Genomic DNA, 24,933 nt, shown 5'->3' on the forward strand with positions numbered 1-24,933 from the left:
TCGGGGGCTCACCATCGCGGCTGGGGCCTCCCCGGCCCTCCCCGCCCTCCCTGGCCCCCGTCTGTCCGTCCAGTCCATCCGTCTGTCTGTCCACCTGCCGCGCCCCCCGGGCTGAGGTAGGAGGTTGTATAGTTGAGGAGGACACCCACGGAGATCACTATACGGCCTCCTAGCTTTCCCCAGGCTGCGCCCTGCACGGGACGGCCCGGCGGGGACCCCTGACCCCTGACCCCGGTCCCCTGCCCCACCCCGCCAGGCTGGGGAGAGGGGCTGCCGCAGGGATCCTGGGAGGAGAGGCTGGGCTGTTCCTCGTGTCCTCGTCCCCACATTCCTTCGTGCCCCTTCCCTCAAAGAGTTTCTCTCCCATCAAGGTATCTCTGCTTTGCTTTCTCTCTGTCTCTCCATCCCCTCTGGGTCTCTGCACAGTGATCTCTGAGACCCTGTCTCCATCTGTCTCTTATGGTGCTTTCTGGGTCTCTGATGCTCCCGATGTCTCTCCATGGCTTGGTTTCTGTCTTTCGGGCCCTCACGGTGTCTCTGTGCCATGTCCATTTCTGCTGCACCCCACTACCACACCCCAGGGCCTGGCGGGCCCCCGCACACCGTACTGCCGGCCTCTGGGTCCCTGAGACCCTTTAACCTGTGAGGACGTCCAGGGTCACAGGTGAGGTTCTTGGGAGCCTGGCATCCGGCCCAGCCATCAGCCTGGGGTCCGACCCCTGACCCCTGCCCCGACACACCCTTCCTCCCTGAAAACCCTGGAGCCTGACATTGGACTGGAGACTGAAACCCGACCTCTGACCCCGTATCTTCAGCCCCTCCCCCGCACCACTGTGACCTCACAAAAGTCTCCAGCTTCTCCACAGGCTGAGACCCTCCGCTATGGCCCTTCTGGCCCCAGGGAGCGCTGTGCCGTCCGCCCTGGTGGCCCTCACAGTCTTCAGGGCCTCCGCCTGGGCCTGTCTCCTGTGCTTCACGTCTTACAACGAGCGCCTCCAAATCTGCCAGATCTTCGCCGGCCTGGACAGCCCCGACCTCGAGAAGTGTGAGGAGGCCTTAACAGACGCCTTTAAGGGCCTCCTGGACACTGAAATCAGTGAGGAGACACCCCGCATCCTCCAGGGCCCCGAGGGGGGCATGTGGAGGGAGGGAGGGACCAGAGAGGCCTGGAGAGACTGAGGGGGACAAAGGCTCAGAGACAGGATGATGGAGACTTGGGGGGGGGCAGAGACTCAGAGACGGGAGGACAGAGGCTTTGCGGGGGCCAGAGACGGGAGGACAGAGGCTCAGAGACGGGAGGACAGAGGCTTTGCGGGGGCCAGAGACGGGAGGACAGAGGCTCAGAGACGGGAGGACAGAGGCTCAGAGACGGGAGGACAGAGGCTTTGCGGGGGCCAGAGACGGGAGGACAGAGGCTCAGAGACGGGAGGACAGAGGCTCAGAAACGGGAGGACAGAGGCTCAGAGACGGGAGGACAGAGGCTCAGAGACGGGAGGACAGAGGCTTTGCGGGGGCCAGAGGCTCAGAGAGAGGCAGAGGAAGGTCCACTTTGGGGATGTGGTGTTGGGGAAAACGCTTCGCCCCAGCTCCTGCCCCCGACCCCCAGACTACGATGAAAGGAGCCATCTGCACGACGCCTTCACCCAGATGACCCACTCCCTGCAGGAGGTGGCCGCTGCCCAGGGTGAGTGGGGCGGGGCCGGCAACGGTGGGAGATGTGGGCTTGGAACCCCCAGGAGATGGATGTTTGTGCGGGGAAAGCCCAGAACTTGACAGTGATCTCGGAGGAGGAGATGCTTGGAAGCCGAGGGGGCTGGGCAGCCTTGTCAGAGAGAGGAGATGGGCAGGGGCTGGCGGGGACAGTGCAGAAGGAACTTAGAGTCTCAAGCCAGCTGGGATCAGGGAGATGTGCGTTCTCACCTCACTGTGTGGCTTGCCCTCTTCCTGGCTCTGAGATTCTGGATGCATCATGGCCCCCCCGCCCCCCCGGGCCTCAACTTACCCATCTGAGAGATGGGACAATCTCCTTGCCTCCCAGGGTGGCCTCAGAGCTCAGTGAGAGGGAGGGCCCCCCCCACAGTGAGACAGACTTCAGGGAGGAGATCTTCCTCTAGGATAAAACACACATATTGCCCACAGTTAACAAAGTAATTCCACATTTTTGACATGTGAGGCTATTAGGGGGCCGGAAGACAGGTAGGAACAGGGAGAGAGAGGATGATTCAGGTGACAGCTGTGAAGGGAGACAGGCACACGTGACAGCCTTGGGGTGGGTGAGACACACACTCTAGAGAAACACATGCGTGTGCCGGTGGGGAGGGACCTCAGGGCTGGGGCGACCCTTGCAGTGATCACAGCAGGCCACCGTGGTCACGTGACACAGGATCCCCCACCCCCACCCCCATGCCCACAGTGTGCTGGAGACTGGGGGTGGGAGCGCTCACTGCTTTGCAGCATAAACTGGCCACGTCAGTGGTCTGGGGGCTCCGCACTTCTTTCTACATCTTAGCTGTTACTTCTTTTGCTTCCTGCTCTTGCCTCGGAGCTTTTTGACAAAGATCCCTAAACATGAGGAGGTTGCCATCTACCCAGGGGTGCCCCCAGGGTCCAGCATGGAGAAGACTTCAGCTGCGGATCCCCCGCCCCCAAAGGGAGAGCTGAGGAACTCAGAGCTGACTGGGGAGGAGGGAGGAGGATTCCAGGAGATGCCTGTTCTCCCCTGTGTAGGCCAACTTGTCACAAAACAAGGTTTTGTGACAACCTTTTCAAAAGAAGGTTTTGAAAAGAGCAGAAACAAGTCCAGCTCTGAGTGTAGAAGACCCTGGCGAGGGCTGTGTGTGGGACCGACTGGAGCAGGGGAGAGAGTGGAGGCCTGGGAGGCCTGGGTGGAGGCTGCTGTGAAGGAGGCCAGAGCTGGGGCGGGGATTGTGAAGGTGGAGAAGAGGGGATCCGGTAGAGAGAGTCAAGGGCACGAGGGATGGGGCTTGGATCTGATGAGCTGTTCAGGAAAAGGGGAAGAGGAGGGTCAGGGGCCGTGTCCGGGGTCTGCCTCCATGCCTGAGGGGGCAGTGGGTCATCCCTGAGACGGGGAGCCTGGGAGGAAGAGCAGGGGTGGGGGCAGATGGCCAGCTGGGCGAGGATGTAATGACTGTGAGGGGCCTGGGGGACATCCAGGGTTCAGCTGGGAGTCAGGGAGACTTGACACTCGGTCCTGAAGGAGCAGGGCTGTGAGCCGGGGAAGGGCGGGGTCAGCTCTGGGTGTAGAAAGATCCTCTGGGGCCATATGGAGGACGGACTGGAGGGAGATTGGAGGCTGGGAGAAGCTGGTACTCCACAGGTATTTATTGAATGTGCCAGGAACACCACCAGGGACACAGCTGTGACCAAAACTGCAAGCCACCTGCCCTCAGGTTGCTTATGTTGATTATTAAACGTAATAAGTGAAATGCCATTGATGTCAGTTGGTGATCTGTGCTGTGGAGGAAAACAGAAGAGGAACGGAATGGGGTGGCCATTGGGGTGATCAGGAGAGGTGCAAATGAGAAGGTCCGATTGAGCAAAGACTGGAACGAGGGGACAGTGAGAGCCATGCAGATAACCTAGGGAGAGAGCTTCCAGGCAGAGGGAAGAGCCAGTGCAAAGGCCCTGGGGCCAGTGGTTCTCTAGCCCCACAGTGTATGTCAGAATCTCCCGGGAGCTTATTAAAGTGCAGACTCCTGGGCCCCACCTTCTGAGCAGTAGGTCTGAGGTGGGGCCCAGAAATGGACATTTCTAACAAGTTCCCAGGAGCGGCTGCTGCTGCTGTTCTAGGGACACACTTTGAGAACCACTATGGTGGGCCCTTGGTCTGGCTTTAGCCAAGGTGGCTCCTCTTTCCAGCTTATACCCAATGACCATCACTTTAGCCAGTCTCTTCAGCTTTTGATCTTGATATGGGGAAGCCATTGGAAGATTTTAAGGAAGGAGGGGGTCTGACTAAGGCCACGTGGGTCAAGGGCAGAAGCAGAGAGACCAGTGAGGTCAGTGGTGGCTCGGACCAGATGCGGTGGTTCAGGTGGGCCCAGACCAACCTGCCCCTTACATGGAAGATGCTGTGTTTTGTTTATATATTTTTTTGCTGGCCACGCGGTGTGGCATGCGGGATCTTAGTTCCCTGACAAGGGATCGAACCCGTGCCCCCTGAAGTGGAAGCTCAGAGTCTAAACCACTGGACCACCAGGGAAGTCCTGGCAGAGTTACTTGTTAATTATCTTCCTAAAGGATATCCCTGTATCAGCCCTATGAGGTGGAGTTTTATAGCCCCATTTTCCAGATGGGCAAGTTGGGGCTCAGCTGGACAGGGAGGATGGACCCAGGAGATGTCTAGACCAGACATATGGGGTGAGGGGTATGGGAAAAATCGAGGATGACTCCCAGGTTTCTCCCAAATGGAGGACCTGAGAGATGGACGTGCTGACTCAGAGTGGCTCCCGGTGGTGGCAGGTGACACTGTTAGTGTATATAAACCATGGAATGGATAATATGGTGTCAAGGAGGGCAGTGCGTGTACCACAGGTAGTGGTCGCATGTGGAGGCTCTGGAGTTGGACCACCTGGCTTCAAGTCTAGCTGTGTGACCTTGGGCCGCCTTCCTAACCTCTCTGTGCCTTGGTTTCCCCATCTCAAACTTGGGGATGGTAATACCAGTAGTTGACCCTTCTATGACACGGCGTGCCAGGCACCATTCCAAGCACTTAGAGACATTATCCCACATGGTCATTAAATGGTACCTGGCACATAGTTTGGAAGGGGAATGCTTTTATGTTGTATGACATTAAATCCTCCCCGCCAACCCTGTGAGGTAGACACCAATATTGTCCCCGTTTTATGAACGAGGAGACTGAGGATCAGGAAGGTTAACTACTTGGCCAAGGTCACATAGGGAGGAGGATGTGTGATGGCTAGCTCAGGTGTGAGACAGGTGTGCTTATAATTGGAAGAGACAGGACTCAAACCCAGATGATCAGAAACAGTTGAAGTTCCTAATGAAGCACCTCTTTTGGGGGAGACTTTATAACATCCACCCGCGCCCCCTTGTGGTTCAGTTGATATAGCCCCTGCCCCTCGGCCTCTCTGGATATTTCACTCCATCCCTACTTTACTCCCATGCTTCTCCCCTGCCCCATGGCTGACTTGGTGTATCCCTTCCCCATGAGTCATTTGGTTTGGTCCACAGATATTCCTTAGATGCCTCCTCCAACATCCTGGCCTCTCATTTGAGCACCCGACTCGGACCACATCCTCCTGACCATCCTGCCATCTCCAGACCACATGCCTGCCTTGTGGCCAAGGAGAGACCACTAAGTCCTTGACCCCTCATTTTGAACCTGCTTCCTGGCTTCAGTGCCCCCTCCAGCTTCTACCCAATGATCATCACTTCAGCCAGTCTCTTGCCAGTATTCTCAATTCCCTCCTGTTTTGTATGGTTTTAAATTGCAGAGAAACCTGCAATGGCTTAAGTAAGCTAGAAGTTTATTTCTCCCATAAAAAATAAGTCTTGAGGTAGGCACTTAAGGCTAGTATGGCAGCTCCATTTTCCTGGGAACCCAAGGCCCTTCCAGCTTACCATCTTAGGGTATACCCCCTTATCCTCATGGTCCTTTATAACTGCTAGAGCACCAGCCATCAAATCTAAGTTTTAGGCAACAGGATGGAGGAAGGGGAAGGGGTCAATAATATGGCACCATTTCTCTCTTAAGGCTACTTTCTGTAACTCACACATGACATTTGCACTTAATCTCAAGGAGCAGAAGTTGGTCATATGATCACAGCTAAGTCACATGACCACAACTAGCTGCAAGGGAGGTTGGGAAATGCAGTCTTTTAGCTGAAGCTGGGAAGGGTGCTTTCTCAGCCTAAATGCAGTATTATGTTACTAAAGAGAAAATAGATATTTTGAGGCAACTGGCAATCCTTGTGTATTTGTTTGCTAGGGCTGCTGTAACAAAATACCACAGACCGGGTGGCTTAAATAACAGAAATTTATTTGTTCACAATTTTGGAGGCTAGAAGCCTAAGATTAAGGAGTCAGTGTCTGCAGGGTTGGTTTCTTCTGAGGCCTCTCTCCTTGGCTTGTAGATGACTGGCTTCCCTCTGTGTCTGTGTCCAAATTTCCTATTCCTCTAAGGACATCAGTCATATCGGATTAAGGCCCACCCTAAAGACCTCATTTTAACCTAATTACCTCCTTAAGACTCTGTCTCCAAGTACAGTTACATTCTGAAGGACTAGGGGTTAGGACTTCAGCATATGAATTTGGGAGGGACACAGTTCAGCCCATAGGACCCTGCCATGTTTCTTGATTTCCAAAACCACCTCCATCTATAAATCATTCCACCTATCCACTTTGCAAAAGCCCCAAAACATTATAGCTTGGAGGCCATTTCAGTGGTCAAAACTCAAACATCCATAAGGACAGAGAACATAAAAAGAGAGAGGGACTTCCCTGGTGGTTAGGACTCCACGCTTCCACTGCAGGGGGCACAGGTTCGATACCTGGTCGGGGAACTAAGATCCCACATGGTGCCATGTAGCATGGCCAAAAAAAAAAAAAAAAAAGGGGAAAACAAGGAGTGAAAGAGGGATGGAAATGAAGAGGCTGGGAGCTCTGTAACAGTGGGTGTGTGCCCTGTCTGAAGGGGGAGGCTGCTACTAAGCTCCAGCTAATTGCTGCCTCATGGAAATACCGTCTCTCTTACAGCTCTTCCAAGTTTCTTAAAGGGATGCCAAACATTTTATGTGACTTTTCCCAAATTTTATATGATGGCAACTGGTTCATTTTTAAAAATACTTTCCAGGCCAAATATAACACATCCAAAGGATGGATTGGGGTCACTGCCTCCAGCTGTGGTCTCCATTCCAGTTGGATCCTGGAATTCATTCTACACGTACTTACTTGTAAGACTCAGGGCCCTCTCCTGGGTTCTGAGGACACAGCACTAAGAGACAGACTTAAATGATCACTATGTATATATAAAATACGTATTTGTGGGCTTCCCTGGTGGCGCAGTGGTTGAACGTCCGCCTGCCGATGCAGGGGACATGGGTTCGTGCCCCGGTCCGGGAAGATCCCACATGCTGCAGAGCGGCTAGGCCCGTGGGCCATGGCCGCTGGGCCTGTGTGTCCGGAGCTTGTGCTCCGCAACGGGAGAGGCCACAGCAGTGAGAGGCCCGCGTACCGGGGAAAAAAAAAAAAAGTATTTGCGAACTGGTGAGAGCTATAATGGAATGAATGGGGCACTATTAGAGACAAAAATAGGGGACTGGATTAGATTATACTTGTGGTCAGGGAAAACCTCTAAGGAGGTGGCACAAGGTGTGACATGAAGGATTAGTAGGAGTAGGGGTAGAGATGTGCTGGAAACTGAAGGTGGCATGTGCAAAGGCCCTGAGGCGCTAGAGAATATGGTTCTTTTCATATTAGGGGAAATGAAAGGTGGGTATTAGGGATGGAATAGAGAGGGAGAGTAAGCCAGACCATATAGAGCCTCGTAGGCCTTGGAAGAAATGTGACCTTTATCCTCCCCTTTCCCCTCAACAAGATAACACAGATGATGCTGAGGGGTTCCATCAGAGAGGTTAGTCCAGAGTCAGCAGAAGGAAGGAGATTTGGGGATTTGTCAGCCTTTGGGGTAGACAGGGTAGGAGGATGTGGCATATACCTACCAGAGACATGGGGGTGGAGAAGTGGGGGAGGGGCACAGGCACGATGACAGCGAGTCCTGTCAAGCTCGGCCAGCCTTGGGGAAGGGTCTTTACTACAAGGACTCCCTCTACCCTCCAGGGTCCTTTCGGGTTGCCTTTCCTCTTGCCGCGGAGAAAATGCAGAAGATTATATTACAGCTTAAAGAAGGTAAAATAGACTATCTCCTTCCCCCAGGCACAGACAATTAGAAAACCCCACTCCCGAGACCCCCATCTGCTCCCTTCAGCACAAACCCTTGGCCCGATCTCTGAGCCGAGCTTCCCTTGGTGGGTCACTCGGGACACAGCCTCTTCCTCTGCTTGGACCACTCTGGGTCCGGCCCCGCCCCTCCGACGGAAGGTTATCTCTAGCTGGCACCGCTTCTTAGGACGGTCCTGTCCCAGATTAGCCCGGGCCTCTTACTGGATCTCTGTGTCTGGCCCTGTGCACTCTCTGAAAGGTTTCCTTTCCAACCGGGCCGCCTTAGGGGCTACTTCCAGCCTGACCACACCTCTTACTGGGCCCCCTAGTTAGACTCTGTCCCCTCCGAGCATCGCCCAGGATCTAAGCCCGCCCCGCTTGACGGAATTCACCGGAACTGGCCCTGCTTCCTTGGTGAGAGCAGCAGGCCTGCCGCCCTTTCCCCCCCACCCCATCTTAGATGCTAGCAGCAGGCCTGTGCCTGACCTCTTAGTGGAATGCTGCAGGCCTGGCCCCGCCTACAGGTGGAATGCTGCAGGCTTGGCCCCGCCCGCTAGGTGGACCGCAGCAGGCCTGGCTCTGCCCTCTTGGAGGAATGCATCCGGCCCAGAAACGTTTCCTCTAGGGGAACTTCAGGTGGGCACCTGCCGCGACTTACAGGGTAGTAACGCTTGCTTTCTCTCCGCAGTCCAGGCCTGCATCCCTCCCTGCGGTAAGCACATCATTCAAAGCTCAGAATTGCGGGGGAAGAGAGGTGGTGTAGGGGTCGAAACCTGGGACAAATGGGAGAGGATGGGTGGGCCTCTGATCCGAAGGGGGCCAATACGAGCCATGGGGAAAAGTAAGTAAACCAGGTATTGTTCACAAACCTCACAAAAGGTGGGTCCGAAAACCAAAGCAAACCAATAGGGATCCTAGAGGCTGGAGAGTGGTGAGAGCTGGCCAATGAGCACAGGGAAGGCGGGGCCCAGATTCTGTCTGGCAGGTAGAATCCAAGGAGGTTAAATAGACCTTAAGGTGGCCGAAGGGACCCGGACTAGGGGAGGCGGATGGAGCCCAGACCCAGCGTTCCCGTCCCATAGGACTCCAGGAGGTCGCCCGGAGTTTCCGCTGCCGAGGGTGCTACTCCACGGTCTGCGACCTCCCGCTAGACTGCCCAGGTGAGGGGCGTGGCCTTGAAGGGCAAGAAACCTGAAAAACTGGAAGAGGGAGCTGAGTGCGGAGGAGGCGTGGTCTGGGGGCGGGGCCGGACGTGGGCGGGCCGAGGCGGTGATGCGGACTTGTCTTCAGTTCAGGACTTGACGGTGACTCGGGGTCATCAGGCTATGTTCTTTTGCACTGTGAACTTCCAGCTGCCTAAGGAAGAGATCACCTATTCCTGGAAGTTCGCAGGAGGAGGTGTGAGTCGGGGAGGATCCAGCATGAAGATAGGAGGCGGGTTATGCTTTACTAGAGGATGGGGAGTCAGGATGAAGAGGGTGGGACTCGGTCTAGATTCAGGCTTCGTGCAAGGGGAGGGTCTCTGCATTTAAGGGGCAAGGGGCAAGGGGCAAGCTCACAATGCAGAACCAGAGCTCAGTGGTGGGTTATTCGTAAAGGTTTTCGGCGGGAGAGCAAATACTAGGCCCAAGAGGCGGAGTCAAGACTTAGGAGGCGGGACTATGAGTGAAAGATCGGCGAATAAGAGCTGAGGGTGGGGCCAGGGCTCAGGAAGGCGTGGTCTAGCTCGGGGGCGGGGCTTTACGTTGTGGTTTGGCGAGTCGGGGCGGAGAGAATCTCTTCTGGGCTCGGGGCTGGGGGCCCCCCACCTCTTGCCGCTCCATCCCGAGCGTCCCGCAGCTCCGGACTCAGGACCTGTCCTACTTCCGAGATATTCCGCGGGCCCGACGATACCTGGCACGGATCCGGCCGGTGCAGCCCACGCACCGCGGAACCTTCTCTTGCGTGATCACACACGACCAGCGCCCCCTGGCGCGGCTCTACTTCTTTCTGAACGGTGCGGGCGGGGCGGAGCTGCGCGGCAGGGGCGGGGCTACGTGAGGGGTAGGGCTCAAGCCCGGCTGACGTGCGCGTCCCCGCAGTGACAGGTCCGCCACCGCGCGGGGAGACTGAGCTCCAGGTCTCTTTTCGGGAAGTGTTGCGCTGGAAGCCACGGGAAGGGGAGATGATCGAACCCTGGACGCCCAGCCTGGGCGAACTGCTGGCCAGGCCCGAGGCTCTGACGCCGGGCAATCAGTGCCTGCTCGCGGCCGCTGTGGCCTTAGCCTCAGCCAGTGCGACCGTGCTGGCGTGGTGAGTCCCTGGGACCCCAGAATCCCAGCATCTGGCTCTCCTTTCCCAGACCCAAGAGTCTGGGTCCCCAGCCCCTCCTCCCTCAGATCCAGAAGTCCGAGTCGCCAGACCCTCTTACTCAGGAGTCCAGGCCCCCACCTCCTCCTTCCTCAGACCAGGAGTCATAACCCCCAACCCCTATTTTCTCAGATCTAAGAGTCCAAGCCCTATCACCCACCTTTGGGACCTAGGCTCCAGGACCCAGATTTCTGGTCCCCAGCCTCTCCCACACACACACACGAACATCTCATTTTTTCCCCAGGATATTCTTTCGATGGTACTGCAGTGGCGACTAACAAAGGTATCTTTTTTATCCTATTTCCATCCCTAAAATAAAGAATCTATTTCAGCTCTCTAGATTCTTTCATCTTCGAAGGTGGTCACTACCAACTTAGGAGGAAGAGCGGCACACCCCAAAGATGCCCAGGTGCCCATGCCCCCATAACGACGGTAATAGGCGCAGCTGTCGCAGTGCAGGGTCCTATACTTAGGCTTTAGGTGCAAGCCCAGACCCCTCCCCGGATTTCTGGCAGCATCCTGGACATTTCCGCCTGCAGCAGTCACCCTTAAAGAGTCCTTGATATCGCCCTGAAAGCCTGTTCCTCCCCCAAGACTTTCTTGCTGTCATAAAGGCCACCATCATCCACCCAGCTGCTCAACCAGAAACCGAAGTTGCGTTTAATTCCTCCTCCACTTCCGATCTAGTTCCAAATCTCAGCCTTTTCAGTTCCTCTCTCTCTGTGGTCCGCCACCGTCTCTTGCGTGGATCACTGCAGCAGCCAGTCCCCACTGGCCTCCCTGGCTCTGCTCAGCCTTGTTCCAGTGCAGTGCATTCTCCACAAAGCAGCCAGAGTGATATTTTATTTTTTTTGCTACTTTGGCTAAGGTTTTATTTTTTTAATTTTTATTAGAGTGTAGTTGATTTACAATACTGTGTTCCTACTGTACAGCAAAGTGAATCAGTTATATATATACATATATCTACTCCTTTTTAGATTCTTTTCCCATACAGGTCATTAACAGAGTATTGACTAGAGTTCCCTGTGCTATACAGTAGGTCCTTATCAGTTATCTATTTTATATATAGTAGTGTGTATATGTCAGTCCCAATCTCTAGAGTGATATTTTGAAGTTTGTCAGATCAGGTCACTCCTCTGCTCAGAACCCTTCATTGGCTCCCCATTGCCATTGGAACAAAATCCAGTTCCTTGTCAAGGCCTCCAAAGGCCCCCAAGGTTCTGGTTAACTTTGTCCCACCCCACTCTTCCCCCTTGATCTTTCTATATTGCAGTTCCTCTGGCCTTTGCTCATTCGTTGTATTCATCATGATTCTTCTCATTCTCTCCAGGACCTGGGTACATACTATTTTCTGCCTAGAATAATGTTCCCTTTTTTGTCTAGTTAACTCAGTTATGATTTCCCCTGAATGGCCTTTACATGCATTAAACCATTTAATCTCCAGGACAAGGCTGTGTGGGCGGACACTGTGTTTATGTGCCTGACTCCACCTCCCTCTCCTCCCCCTGTTTACTCTCTAGCCCCACTGGCCTTCTTTTTCTTGTCCCTTGAACATGCAAAGTTCAGCCCTGTCCCTGGGCCTTTGCACATGCTGTTCTTCCTACTTGAAATGACTTTACTCTGAACCTCACAAAGCCACCTCCCTCTCATTGCACAGGTCCCAGCTCAAATGTCACCTCTGACGACTCCCCTCCTCCCACAAGACATCCCCCTATTTTATTTTATTTTTTATTATTTTAGTTTTTTTTTGGCTGTGCCATGAGGCTTGGGGGATCTTGGTTCCTGACCAGGGATCGAACCCGGGCCCTCAACAATGAAAGCACTGAGTCCTAACCACTGGATCACCAGGGAGTTCCCAACATCCCCCTATTTTAGCTTGTGCATTATATGTGTTCAGACCTAATGTAAACTTTTTTTTTTTTTTTTTTTTTTTGCGGTACGTGGGCCTCTCACTGTTGTGGCCTCTCCCGTTGCGGAGCACAGGCTCCGGATGCACAGGCTCAGCGGCCATGGCTCACGGGCCCAGCTGCTCCGCGGCATATGGGATCCTCCCGGACCGGGGCACGAACCCGTATCCCCTGCATCGGCAGGCGGACTCTCAACCACTGCGCCACCAGGGAGGCCCGTAAACTTATTTTTTAATTTGGTTTTGTGTCTTCCCCACTTAAAAGGTAAGCTCCTTCATATTCTTATTCACCAATGTGTTCCCCTTCACTGATTCATTCAATCAGCAAATATTTAATGAGCGTTTACTATGTGCCAGGCATTTTCAAGGCACTGTAGACACAGCAATGAAGAAATCAGAACAGACAAAAATCTGCACCCTCAAGATAGGTGGAGGGGATTAAGAGATACAAACTATTATGTATAAAATAAATATGCTACAAGGATATAATGTACGACACAGGGAATATAGCCAATATTTTATAATAACTTTAAATGGAGTATAATCTATAAATTATTGAATCTGTTGTATGCCTGAAACTTATATAATATTGTACATCAGCTGTACTTTAATTTAAAAAAATCTGCACCCTCATGGGGTTTAGATTCTCATCGATGGTCAAAAAATAAACAAGAAAATTATGTAAAAATGTGCACCAAGGCATATGATAATATATGTGATGGAGGAAATAAAGCAGGGAAACAGGGGATGTTAGGGGGAGGAGGGTAGCAATAGGATCTTTGGGGAAGGCCCCACCCAAGAAGGTGCCCCTAGAATAAAGACTTGAAGGGGATGAGGTATGAGCCATGTGGATATATGTGTTAAGAGTGCTCCAGGCAGGGCTTCCCTGGTGGCGCAGTGGTTAAGAATCTGCCTGCCAATTCAGGAGACACGGGTTCGTGCCCCGGTCCAGGAGGATCCCACATGCCGCGGAGCGACTGGGCCCGTGAGCCATGGCTGCTAAGCCTGCGCGTCCGGAGCCTGTGCTCCACAACAGGAGAGGCCACAACAGTGAGAGGCCCGCGTACCGGGGGGGGGGGGGAAAAAAAAAAGTACCCCAGGCAAAAGAAACAGCAGGAGCAAAAGCCCTGAGGCAGGGGTGTGCCTGGTGTGTGGAAGAATAGCCAGCAGTTCAATCCACTGGGAGTGGGGCTTTAGGAAATGAGTATGCAGGGAGGTCAGAGAGAACACGGGGGACCAGTTCCTGCAGGACCTTGGCCACCCTAAGGTCTTGATTTTCCTCCGTATGAGATCATGGTGGTTTTTGAGCCAAGGAATGTCATTATTTGATTTGATTTACATAGCTCCTGCATGGATAACGGACTGTAGGGGGCAAGGATGGAAGCAGAGGTCACTGTTAGGTGGTAATCCAGGCATGAGATAGCAACTTTAATCCAGGGAAGAGATGCAGCTCGGGGACAAAGCAGTGACGGTGAAGGTGAGGAGCAGTGGTCCTAGATCTGTCATGTAGGTAGAACCAGTGGGATTTGCTGACGGATCAGAATGTTGGATACGAAAGAAAAGACAAGGGTCAGGATCAATGGTCAGGACAGCAGCAATGTCCAGTAGAACACTGTGCCTTGATGGAAACGTTCTAGACCTGCCCTGTCCGGTATGGCAGCCACCAGCCACATGTGGCCATGAAGCACCAGAATTGTGGCCAGTGCAACTGAGGAACTGAATTTCTAATCTTTAATGGTTTTCATAATTTAAATCGTCCCACGTCTGTGACAACAGAAGTCATAGAGGCATGTGTCTGGGTATCCTTAACTAGGGATCACAGCCTCTTTGCTTAATTGACTAAGGAGCTCCTGGAAGGCAAATTCTGCCTCTTAATTGCTTCTGTATTTGCAAACCTGGCGAAGTGTGTGGAATTCAATAGGAAATTGATAAATGTTTTTGTGGCCGATTGAATCAAAGAATGAATGAAATGAAATGATAGTGTCGGGTACATAGTAGGTGCCCTGTGAGTATCTGAATGAAGAGTTGAGAAATTCCACCCTCAAAACAACCCTGATCCATGGGACTGCTATCCTTATGTTCCAAAGAGGGAGTCCAGGCTCTGAGGAAGGAGGGTATCCTGTCTAGTTTCAAACAGCTGGCACCCCAGACGGAGCCACGAGTTCCCAGTTCTCAACCATTCAGCCCCCTTAATTCTCAAAAAAAAAAATAATAAAGAAAACGAACGGAGGAGGTAGGCTCGGAAGAAAATAAATAAAATTATTATCCTAATCACACAGTACAAATGGAGGTTAAATAAGAACAGGGAGAAATCGGAGGCCCCAGGACAGCATGTGGGGACCCCTTTCCCCCCGCCCCTAAAAATCCACACCCTGTTCAATAAATACCCCTCCCAAGAGACCCAGAAGTCCCAGTCCCCTAATGAGTCCAGGCTGAAGAGTCTTGGGTCGAGCCCCTCACTTCACAGAGGAGGGCAACTGAGGCCCAGAGGGTAACCCGGCAAGTTCGTGGTGCCGGGGACCCTGGTAGGTCTCCTCTGGCCGCCCCCGGACCCCCCTGAGCGGGCGCCCCGCGCACCTGAACTCACACCTGGACGCGGTAGCCCCCCGCTCGCCTCCGGCAGAGCCTCCGCACCCGCACCCAGTAGAAGGTCAGCATGATGGCCCAGTAGCCCACGTAGGCGCCGGCCCCCGCGGCCAGGTGGCGGGCCTCGGCCGCGCGGGAGGGGCCGCTCCAGTCGGCCCGGGCCTCGTGGACCACGCTGCGCACCAGCCCCCCGAGCAGCAGCAGCGCCCAGAGGGCCAGCGGCAGCACCGGGACGTAGTTGGCGGCCAGCTGGCGGCGGCCTGACGTGCCCCAGCCGCTCTGGTTCATGGTCGCCAGCGCCAGGAACTTGGCGGGCAGGAGGCCGCCCATGTAGAGGGGCGCGTAGAGCGAGAGCAGCAGCATCCGCAGGCAGCCCCGCAGCCAGGCCGCGAAGGCCGCCTTGGCCAGCGCCACGCCCTGCACGCACAGCAGCACCCAGAGCAGCGCCCACGGGCGGCCCGCGTAGAAGAGCCGGAGCACCGTGGCCGCCACGAAGAAGGGGAAGAGGCCCGAGACCACCGCCTCGTAGGTCATCCACGCGTGGTGCCGGTGCCACCAGAGCGCGTTGTACAGCCATTCGCGGAAGTACGACTTGGACCAGCGCGTCTGCTGGCTCAGCCAGCGCAGGAAGGACGAGGGCGTCTCCGAGTAGCAGCGGGACCGCGCGGTGTACCTGGACGGGTGGGGGGAGGCAGGGCCGTCAGCGCGGCTCTCCCTGGGGCCCCCGGACAGAGAGCGGGGCACGTTTTCTCGACCTCTGTGGGCCTCGGGGTTCTTGATGCCCACCTGCGGCCTTGGACTCTTTAATCAATAGAAATTGATAAAAGGCCAGAGGAGAAATTCCAGTAAGGCTTTATTGGGACTCCTGCTGCAAGTAACAGGTTCCCTTGCTCGCTGGTGGAAGGGGGAGGGGACACGGGGACGAGCTGGTCCCTTACATGGGGTGAGGGTCGGGGCGGATCTGTGGGTGGGCTGGAGGGGGTAGCTTAGGTGGTCTGCCCAGCGCCTTGGTGCTGCCGTGGGCAGGGATCTTGCGCATGCGCAGGACCCTGCTTTTGCTCCCCACACCTCAGAAGTGGCGGTGGAGTTTTGGCCTTTTTGTATCTTGTTGTTCATAATTTGCCCCAACTGCATATGTGTGCAGTTATTTTTAGTCTCTTATAGTTTCTTTGTATTTTGTTGCTGGAGGAGATGTTTGTTTAGGCGCAAGCACTGCAGTAAAGGGCCCCAGGTCCCAGGTCCCAGCCTGTCCCATTCTCCTATGTAAAATGGGGTCAATAACGGTTCCTACCTAATAGATGAGGATTAAACGCTAAGTGCTTAGGACCAGTATATAGTACTTGCTCAATAGATGATAACGACTACTACTATTTTTATTACGACTAATGTAACTCCTGGCATTACTAATATCACTGCGGTATTACTAATGCTTTCACTAATCTATTACGAATACTATTCTTGGCAGGCACCATGGTGAGGAACAAGCCAGGCATGGTTCCTACCTAGGGTAGCCCGTGCGTTAGAGCTTCTCAATGGAACCATTAAGCTCCCTTCCTGTGGCTCTGGCAGACATTACTAATCGATCCCTCGCCGGTTTCCAGCCCAGCCCACGCGAAGCTAGAATCGCTTGCACGGAGCATCACCTTAGCTGGCCTCCAGCAGTCAGTTTGTTAGGAGGAGGGGTCAAACTAGTCTATCCCCGCGGGCACTGTTTGTCAGTGTCCAGTCTCCTTCCCCTGTGTCACTTGGCATCCTCGGTGGCCTCCCTGCTAATCCTCTTCCTCCCTGTAGTCTGTACTCAGAACAGCTCGAGGGATCCTGTTAGAACAACAGGCCACCCCTCTGCTCAAACCCCTCCTCGTGGCTCCCTCATCTTAGTTCACAGTTCTTGCTGTGGCGCACAAGCCTTTCATGCGTGGACACCTCCAACCCCACCCCGTGAACTCTCTCCTCTCCTGACACTCTCTCCCTTGCTGCGCTATTTCCCGCCCATCCTTATCTTACCCTAATTTAACATTTCACTCCCTACCTGCAAACTTCCTATTCCCCTTCCTGGCTTTATGTGTCACCTTCGCGTGTATCGTTATCTGATACACTCTATGTTCTACTTACATATTTTATTTATTGTCTGTCTCCCCAATCAATGTAAGCATGAATTTGCATCTCTTTTGTTTGCTGCTGTATCCCCAGAGCTGAAAACATTGGCAGCACTTAAAGAGTATTTGTCACGTGAATGGATGCCTGGGTTCCCTTGGTATACCCTGAGTTGTCTCTGGTGCTGTCACTGAGTCTAACTTCATAGAAATCCCTTTCCCCTGAACTTCACTGATCTAGCCCATACACCCTCTGAGCCTTATTGAATCACATTTCTTCTTCCTGAAGCACTTACTAGAGTTTAGGCACTCCCCTCCTCTCCCACTTGAATCTTCTCACTCACTGTCTCACTAGTGAGATCCCACTCTATTGATCTCTTTCTCTCCCCACAGATTGGGGTAATCTGTGTTCTCCGTGGTAGAGCCATCTTGCTCCATCTGAGGTTGTACCTTCTAGGTGGAATTCCCACCCTCACCTTGCCCTACTTAGAAAAGTCCACTGGGTCACATGGTTCAATGCAAATGCCCCTATGGTATCTTCCACTATCCCCTAATGTCTCACTGGGTGCTGCTCCCTGATTCAACACAAATGCCACTTCTGCTCCATGTGGCTTCTTTTCCTCTCCCCTAAAAGCTCACTTGAAATTTACTTTAGGTTTGGAGAGTTTCCAGCACACGCACACGCACACACATGTGCTGGATACTCATTGGCCTCCGCACACACTCAAACACCCTGTCCCCTCAGCTTACTTGGTGGCATAGCCCATGCTGAGCATGCGGTTGGTGAGGTGACGGTCATCCCCAAAGGTGCAGTGGGTGCCCAGGAACTTCTGGTTGTACCAGGCCTCAAGGAACTGCTGCAGGAGGTTGTTCCTGTATAGGCCTAGGTGGGGAAGCATCAGGAGCATCAGCCTCTGCTGTTGCCAACACCATCCCCAGCCCTAGCTCCAAACCAACTCGGCTCCAATCCCAACCCCATTCTTAACCATCTTAATCCCATTCTCAACCTGTCTCCAGTGACAACTCCAGCCCCAGTCCTGTTCTCAACCTCACATCCTTCCTCACCCCCACACCCATCCCAAACTTGCCCCAGTCCTGTTCCTGACCCACACCCACTTTGACTGCAAACCCATCCCCAATCTCGCATCCATTCTCAGCCCCATCCCCTACCCATCCTCATCCAAAAACCCATCTCTAACCCTAAACCTAGCACCAACACTCTCCTTGACTCCAAACCCATCTCTTTCCCTTCCCCTTCCCCAAATCCTCCCCCTGCCCCAATCCCAATCCCCTTTCCACACCCTTTCTCCAACCCATTCCCAACACCAAAAACCACCCCCACCTCCAACTTCCAATCTTATCCCTATCCCCAGTTCCTGCCCCAGCCCCATCTTTGTCCCCAGTCGCAATCACGTCTTCAATCCATTCTGGCTCCCCTTCTCCCTTCCCTCTCTGCCCCATCCATGGCCCTCCCAAGCCCTACCCCTGCTCACCTAGGGGACCACTGATGCAGGACACACAGTGGAAGTAGCTCTGACAAGCCCGCTCCACATTGAAGGCCACCCAGTACCGCAGGCTGCTTAGGAAGCTGACCCAGGAGTCCAGAGGGTTAAGGATCCGCACGTCACCCCCAACAGCCCCTACCCGGGGGTCCTCGTCTAGCACCTGCACCAGCTCCAGCAGTGCCACAGGGTCCAGCCTCGTGTCTGAGTCACAGACCTGTCAGGTGGAAGGGACCAGAGTCAGCTGAGATCCCTGCATGGGGTTGGTAATTGAGGGGAGGGCACCAAGGGATGGGGAGCAGCTGGGACACTGCAGCCAATCTGAACACAACTTTGAATTTTTTAGTCACTTTCAGTATCTAATCACATTTTAACATGACCTCTGCCCCAACACCCATGCTCTTGTATAATACCATCTTCTAGTGTGTGGGCAAGATCTGTAACTTGCTTCTAACCAATAGAATATGGCCAAAGTGATGACATATAACTCTCATGATTGTATTACCTTGTATGGAAATGGTGAAGGAGTTTTGCAATGTAATTAAGGTCCCTAATCTGTTGGCTGTAAGTTAATCAAAGGGAGAGTATCCTGGGTGGGCCTGACCTAATTAGGTGAGCCCTTTAAAAGACGGTCTAGAAGTCAGAGACTTTCCCTTGCTGGTCTTTTAAAAAATTAATTAATTAATTGATTAATTAATTAATTTTTGGCTGTGTTGGGTCTTTGTCGCTGCATGCGGGCTTTCTCTAGTTGCAGCAAGGAGGAGCTACTCTTTGTTGCGGTGCACGGGCTTCTCATTGTGGTGGCTTCTCTTGTTGTGGAGCATGGGCTCTAGAGTGCAGGCTCAGTAGTTGTGGCGCTCGGGCTTAGTTGCTCCGCGGCATCTGGGATCTTCCCCGACCAGGGCTCAAACCCGTGTCCCCTCCATTGTCAGGCGGATTCTTAACCACTACACCACCAGGGAAGTCCCTCTCTTCCTGGTCTTGATGAGGCAAGCTGCCATGAGTTCTATCACGGCAAAGAAACAAATTCTGCCAACAAACACATGAGCTTGGAAGAGGTCCCTGAGCACTAGATAAAACCCAGCTCCAGCTGACATCATGACTGCAGCCTGATGATACCATGAAGAGAGGATCCAGTTAAGCTTTGCCCAGATCCCTAACCCATGGAAACTCTGAGATAATAAATGTGTTTTGTTTCAAGCTGCCAAATGTGTGGAAATTTGTTATGCAGCAATTAAAAAAAATAATGCAGTGCATTAATGAATGAATCACTACATTGAATGGATGAATGAATGACAAAATGAACAAATAAATCTCTATATTGAATAGATAGGTAAATGGATGGGTAAATGAACAAGAGAATCTCAACACTGAATGAATGAAGAAGGGAAGAAACAGAATGAACCAATCTCTACATTTAATGGATAAGTGAATGTAAATGAATGAATGATCTCCATATTGGATGGACAGATGAATGCATGAATGAATGAGTGAAAGAAAGAATTTCTACATTATATGAAGAAAAGATGGAATCTCTCCATTGAATGAATGAAGGAATGAATGATCTCTATATTGTCTGATTAGATAAATGAATGAGTGAAGAAAAGAAAGGACTACAATGAAAGAAGGAAGGGAAAGAGGGAGGGAGACATTCTATATTGAATGGATGAGTGAATCTTTATGTTGAATGGATGGATAAATGGATGGATGAGTGAATGAGTGAGTTAAGGAAAGTCTCTGCATCAAATGGATGAATGAATGAAGAAACGAGAGAAAGAAGGAAGAAATCTCTTCGTTGAATGGATAAATGAATGAATAAAATGACTGAGTGATCTCCCTATTGGATAGGTGGCTAAATGGACGTATGAATGATTGAGCGAAGGAAGGAATCTCTCCACTGAATGGGTGAATGAATAAAGGAGGGAAAGAAGAGGTTCATTCTAATCTCTAGACGCAGTGAAGGATCCGAGGGAAGTGGCATTCGGGGTGTTAGGGCCACGGGTGCGGTGCGGGCGCCTTCCGCTCACCTGCACGTAGTCCACCGAGTCGCCGAGCGCCTTGAAGGCGGTGTACATGACCTCGCGCTTGCCGCCCCAGCGCTGCGCCACGCACACGCACCTGCGCGTCCTCACCAGCGCCTCCACCGCCAGCCGCCCGGGATCCTCGGCCTCCACCTCCCGGTAGGCGCCCTCGCCCGCCGCGCCCGCCGCCGCAGGTTCCCACGGCTGGTGGTAGTTGCTGTCCCACACGTAGGTGGCGGGGTCCTCGTCGGCGAAGACCTCGCGGAACATGTCGACCATGTAGAGGTCCTCGGCGCGGTTGCCGTCCACCACCATGAGGATGTGCAGCCGCGCGCGCGGGTACACGAGGGCGCGCGCGGACACCAGGCACTGGCGCAGGTACGCGGGGTCCTCCTGGTATGCGGAGATGGTCAGCGCCACGCTGCGCGCCGTGGCCGCGTCCGGAGGGCCCCGCGCCGCCGCCCGCCGCGCCGCCGCCGCCACCCGCCGGTGCTCCAGGTACGCGAAGAGGCTCTGCGCCACCAGGTGCACCGAGAGGAAGGCCCCGTAGAGGCCGAAGGCCAGGAGGCCGTAGCGATCCGAGGCCAGCGGCACGCCGGCGGCGTAAGCCCAGGTCATGAGGCCCAGGATGAGCAACGCGAAGGCGATGGTCAGCACCCTCCGGGCCAGACCGGAGCAGTGGCGGGCTGTGGGGCTGGACTTGGGCACGTCCTGCCAGGGAGTGGAGAGAGGGGATAGAAAGGGAAGAGGGTCCTGAAATGCCTCCCCGGGGAAGGGAAGCCCTCCTGGGTTTTGTTTCCAGGCCAGTGATAACATACCCTTTTCGTAAAGAAAATCCCCTGGGTACTGCAAAGTTATTTTCATTAACGAAAATAAATGTGGCAAACAGTTATCAAGGCTGAATGCCTGCTTATAGTGATTCTAATATTTTTTTTTCACATTTTTAACAGCTTTTAAATCCATGAGGATTACACTCAGTGGAGTGTCACAGTTTAATTAACAAAGGTTTCCCGCCTCCTTCTTAGTGGCACAGGAAATAATGATTCATCTCATAAAGGTTTCTTAGTGTTAAGATAATACTAGTAATACTAATATACATCTAAAAGAAGAATGCAATGTGATATGCGCCAGGCAGTGCTCTAAACCTTTTATAGGAACTTATTTGAATCCTCGCAACAGCCCTATAAGGTAGGTACTACTATTACCATCCCCATTTTACAGATGAGGAAACTGAGTCACACAGAGGTGCAGCAACCTGCCCAAGGTCTGCCTGGAAAGCAGAGAAGCCAAGTTTTTTGTTTGTTGCATTTAAAAAAATTGTTATTGAAGTATAGTTGACTTACAGTGTTGTGTTAATTTCTGCTGTACAGCAGTGACTCAGTTAAACGTATATATTCTTTTTCATATGCTTTTCCATTATAATTTATCACAGGATATTGAATATAGTTCCCTGTGCTATACAGGAGGACCTTGTTGTTTTATCCATTCTATATAGAATAGTTTGCATCTGCTAATCCCAAACTCCCAATCCTTCCCTCCTCCCCCTTGGCAACCACAAGTCTGTCAGAGAAGCCGAGATTTGAACCCTAAGAATCCAGTCACTAAACCACAAACTTATCTACTGGCTTTACTCCTCAGGAGCACCCTGGAGCACAAATAGTGTTTCCTGTTGCCACCATAGAGATGGCAAAACTGAGGACTGATTAGCCAGGAGGAGTGGCTGGCAGGGCCAGGTGTCCAGTACATGTGGCTGGAACAGCTCAGAGTCAAAGGGGAGGAGGTGCCTCTGTTTTCTCATCTGTAAAATGGGGGTTTAGCCCCTTCCATGTGCCAAGCACTGCTCCATGGGAGGTAGGTACTGTTACCCCCTCCTGTTACAAGTAAGGAAACTGAGGCCCCAGGAGGTGTATTCTCTCGTCCAAGGTCACTAGGCTCCACCGTCCTCTACGCTAAACCGCCTCCTCTGTCACCAGTTCCCATCTCTTGGGCTTATGACGTGTTAAATGAATCACTAAGCTGTAGAGCTGCACTGTCCAATAGGGGACCCACCAGCCACACGTGGCTACAGGACACTTGAAATGTAACCAGTACCACTAAGGAACTGAATTTTTAATTTTATTCAATTTAATTGTTTAAATTTAGATAATGATCCTTAATTCAGTTATTGGAAAGCTTTTATGCCTGTGTGGAACAAGTAGGGTCTGTGAAGCTTCTTTTTCAACTAAATTTTACAAAATCTAAAAATACAGATCGGGCTTCCCTGGTGGCGCAGTGGTTGAGAGTTCGCCTGCCGATGCAGGGGACACGGGTTCGTGCCCCTATCCCGGAAGATCCCACATGCCGTGGAGCAGCTGGGCCCGCGAGCCATGGCCGCGGAGCCTGTGTGTCCGGAGCCTGTGCTCCGCAACGGGAGAGGCCACAGCAGTGAGAGGCCCGCGTACAGGAAAAAAAATAAAAATAAAATAAAATAAATAATAAATAAAAATACAGATCAAGTATCTCCAGTGAAAATACAGCATCTGCGTGAGATGTGCCACACATCTGGATTGTGAAGCCTGAATGTGGAAAAAAAAAGAAAGTAAAATATCTCATTCATACCTTTGCATTGATTACATACTGAAATGATCATATTTTTGATATATAGCGGGGGTCGTCATACTATGGCCTCGTTTTTCACTATGGCCCCGCAAGCTAAGATTAGTTTTTCTGTTTTTAGAAGGTTGAAAAAAGTGAAAAGAAGAAAAATACTTTGTGGTACATGAAGATTTTATGAATATACACACTATTATGTGTAAAATAAACAACAAGGGCCTACTGTATAGCACAGAGAAGTATACTCAATATTTTGTAATAACCTATATGGGAAAAGAATCTGTAAAAAAATATACATATATATAACTGAATTACATTGCTGTACACCTGAAACTAAGAGGACATTGTCAATCAACTATACTTCAATAAAAATAAAGAAATAAAGAGAATTATATGAAATTCAAATGTCAGCGTCCTTACATCGTATTATTGGCACATCATGCTCATCTGATTACGTATTGTACACAGCTTGATTTCTCACTATGCCAAATTTGGGTAGTTACAATACTCAACTGTATGGCCCTCAAAACCCCAAATATTGACTGTCTGGCCTGGTACTGAAAAAGTTTGCCAACTCCTGATACCTTGGGTTAAAGAAAATGTTATTATTAAAATTAATTGCACCTGTTTCTTTTTCTCTTTTTAGTGTGGTTACTAGAAAATTTTAAATTATGTATATGGCTTATGTTTCTCTAGGGCAGAGCTAAGGTAGAGCTTTTAGCCTGGTTCTAGTAATCAGTCAGTATTAGCAAGTATTATTTCTTCTGGAATCCTCCTTCTCTGTCTCTGCCTGAGTTTCTGGGGGTGGCCCAACTCACGCTGGGGGTCAGCGAGATAGCTGGGTATCTGGAGGGTTCTAAACCCAGCAACGGTCATGATAACACGTGTCGGCTATGGACGCACAGCTCCACACGTATCCTCACACATGATGAGAGACACACGGAGCGTGCCCCCATAGGAAAACACTCATGTTCTGAAAGATGACTCCAGACACCTGCCCTTAGAATTTAGTGATCCTGAAACTGACATCAGCCCCCCTCCACCGCCACTGACAGCCACACAGGTGAACTCCAGGACACATGCCCTTCAGCAGGAAGGAAAAACACCAGGAAGAGATGCCCAGGAGGCCACCAACACACAGACACCCACCCGTGGGTCTGGAGCAATGGGGCAGATGCAAGTTTCAGAAAAAAATAGTAACAGCTGAGACTGAACCATATGAAATGGCCATTTTCACCAGTCAAAAGAGACCGGAGATTGGCGATTTCATTTGGCTCAACTAAATATTTACTGAACACCTGAAAGTAAAATCCAGAGCCCCGTGTCGAGCAAAGACAGCTCTCCTCTCCCCTTCCTGGGCACACAGACGTACACGGATTTATAGCCAGGTCAAAACGGTCAGGCCACATCTGACATGCGTACAGGCGGAATGGCACACACTCACAGGGTCGCTGTCCGGCACAGGAACACACGCCAGCTCCCCAGCGCTGGCGGTTCCCCGCACACACGTGGTCACACACACACACACACACGCACTCACACACACACCTGTCTCATCGCTGTGGGTCCGGCGGGCCTCTCTCCTCTCCTGCTGGCTGCTCCCTGAGTCTCTCTGCTGCCCGAGAGCTTGGGGGTGATTTGAAGAGAAGCGCGGGCGGGGGCGGGAGGAGGGGCTGACGTCAGGGGCTGAGCTGGGCCAGGGGCCCTGAGGTCACGGCGGAGAGTCAGGCAGCTCCACCCGCTTCCCGCTACCACCCGCGCCACGCCAGGCCTCCCTTCCCAGCGCCCCCATCCTCGCCGCCCTTCTCTCTCCCGCTGAGCACCCCCATCGCACCCCCTCCTTTCCCCGTCTCTCCCCTCGATTTCTTCTCCTCTCTCTCTGCTCCCGTCTCTCCCTCCACTTCTGGATTTCTCTCCATCACTTTCTTTCTCCCCACCTCCCTCTTTCTCTCACGACCTCC

The 24,933-nt window shown here is 52.4% G+C and overlaps 2 protein-coding genes across 3 annotated transcripts; one reads left to right on the forward strand and one right to left on the reverse strand.

Moving 5' to 3' along the window:
* Positions 1 to 669: 669 nt before the first annotated feature.
* SPACA6 (sperm acrosome associated 6) lies at positions 670 to 10,603 on the forward strand. 2 transcript variants are annotated; one of them, XM_081217418.1, is made up of 9 exons: positions 670 to 1,096; positions 1,607 to 1,684; positions 7,822 to 7,890; positions 8,612 to 8,635; positions 9,006 to 9,083; positions 9,214 to 9,323; positions 9,763 to 9,919; positions 10,011 to 10,215; positions 10,517 to 10,603. In XM_081217418.1, the coding sequence occupies exons 1-9, from the start codon at positions 883 to 885 to the stop codon at positions 10,548 to 10,550; spliced, it is 969 nt and encodes a 322-aa protein (XP_081073544.1). In that variant the 5' UTR covers positions 670 to 882; the 3' UTR covers positions 10,551 to 10,603. The 2 variants fall into 2 exon arrangements, with proteins under 2 accessions (XP_081073544.1, XP_081073543.1); XM_081217417.1 differs by having other exon boundaries at positions 676 to 1,096; positions 10,005 to 10,215.
* Positions 10,604 to 14,761: 4,158 nt separating this feature from the next.
* Positions 14,762 to 24,576, reverse strand: HAS1 (hyaluronan synthase 1; the record flags this gene model as incomplete). Its single annotated transcript, XM_081216370.1, has 5 exons — positions 24,521 to 24,576; positions 20,387 to 21,091; positions 18,351 to 18,576; positions 17,608 to 17,740; positions 14,762 to 15,437 (listed from the first exon to the last, which is right to left on the reverse strand). Exons 1-5 carry the CDS (start codon positions 24,527 to 24,529, stop codon positions 14,762 to 14,764), a joined length of 1,749 nt encoding a protein of 582 aa, XP_081072496.1. The 5' UTR covers positions 24,530 to 24,576.
* Positions 24,577 to 24,933: the final 357 nt, after the last annotated feature.

Source organism: Mesoplodon bidens, assembly GCF_964165515.1.
Source record: "Mesoplodon bidens genome assembly, chromosome: 18".
NCBI classification, from domain to species: Eukaryota; Metazoa; Chordata; class Mammalia; order Artiodactyla; family Ziphiidae; genus Mesoplodon; species Mesoplodon bidens.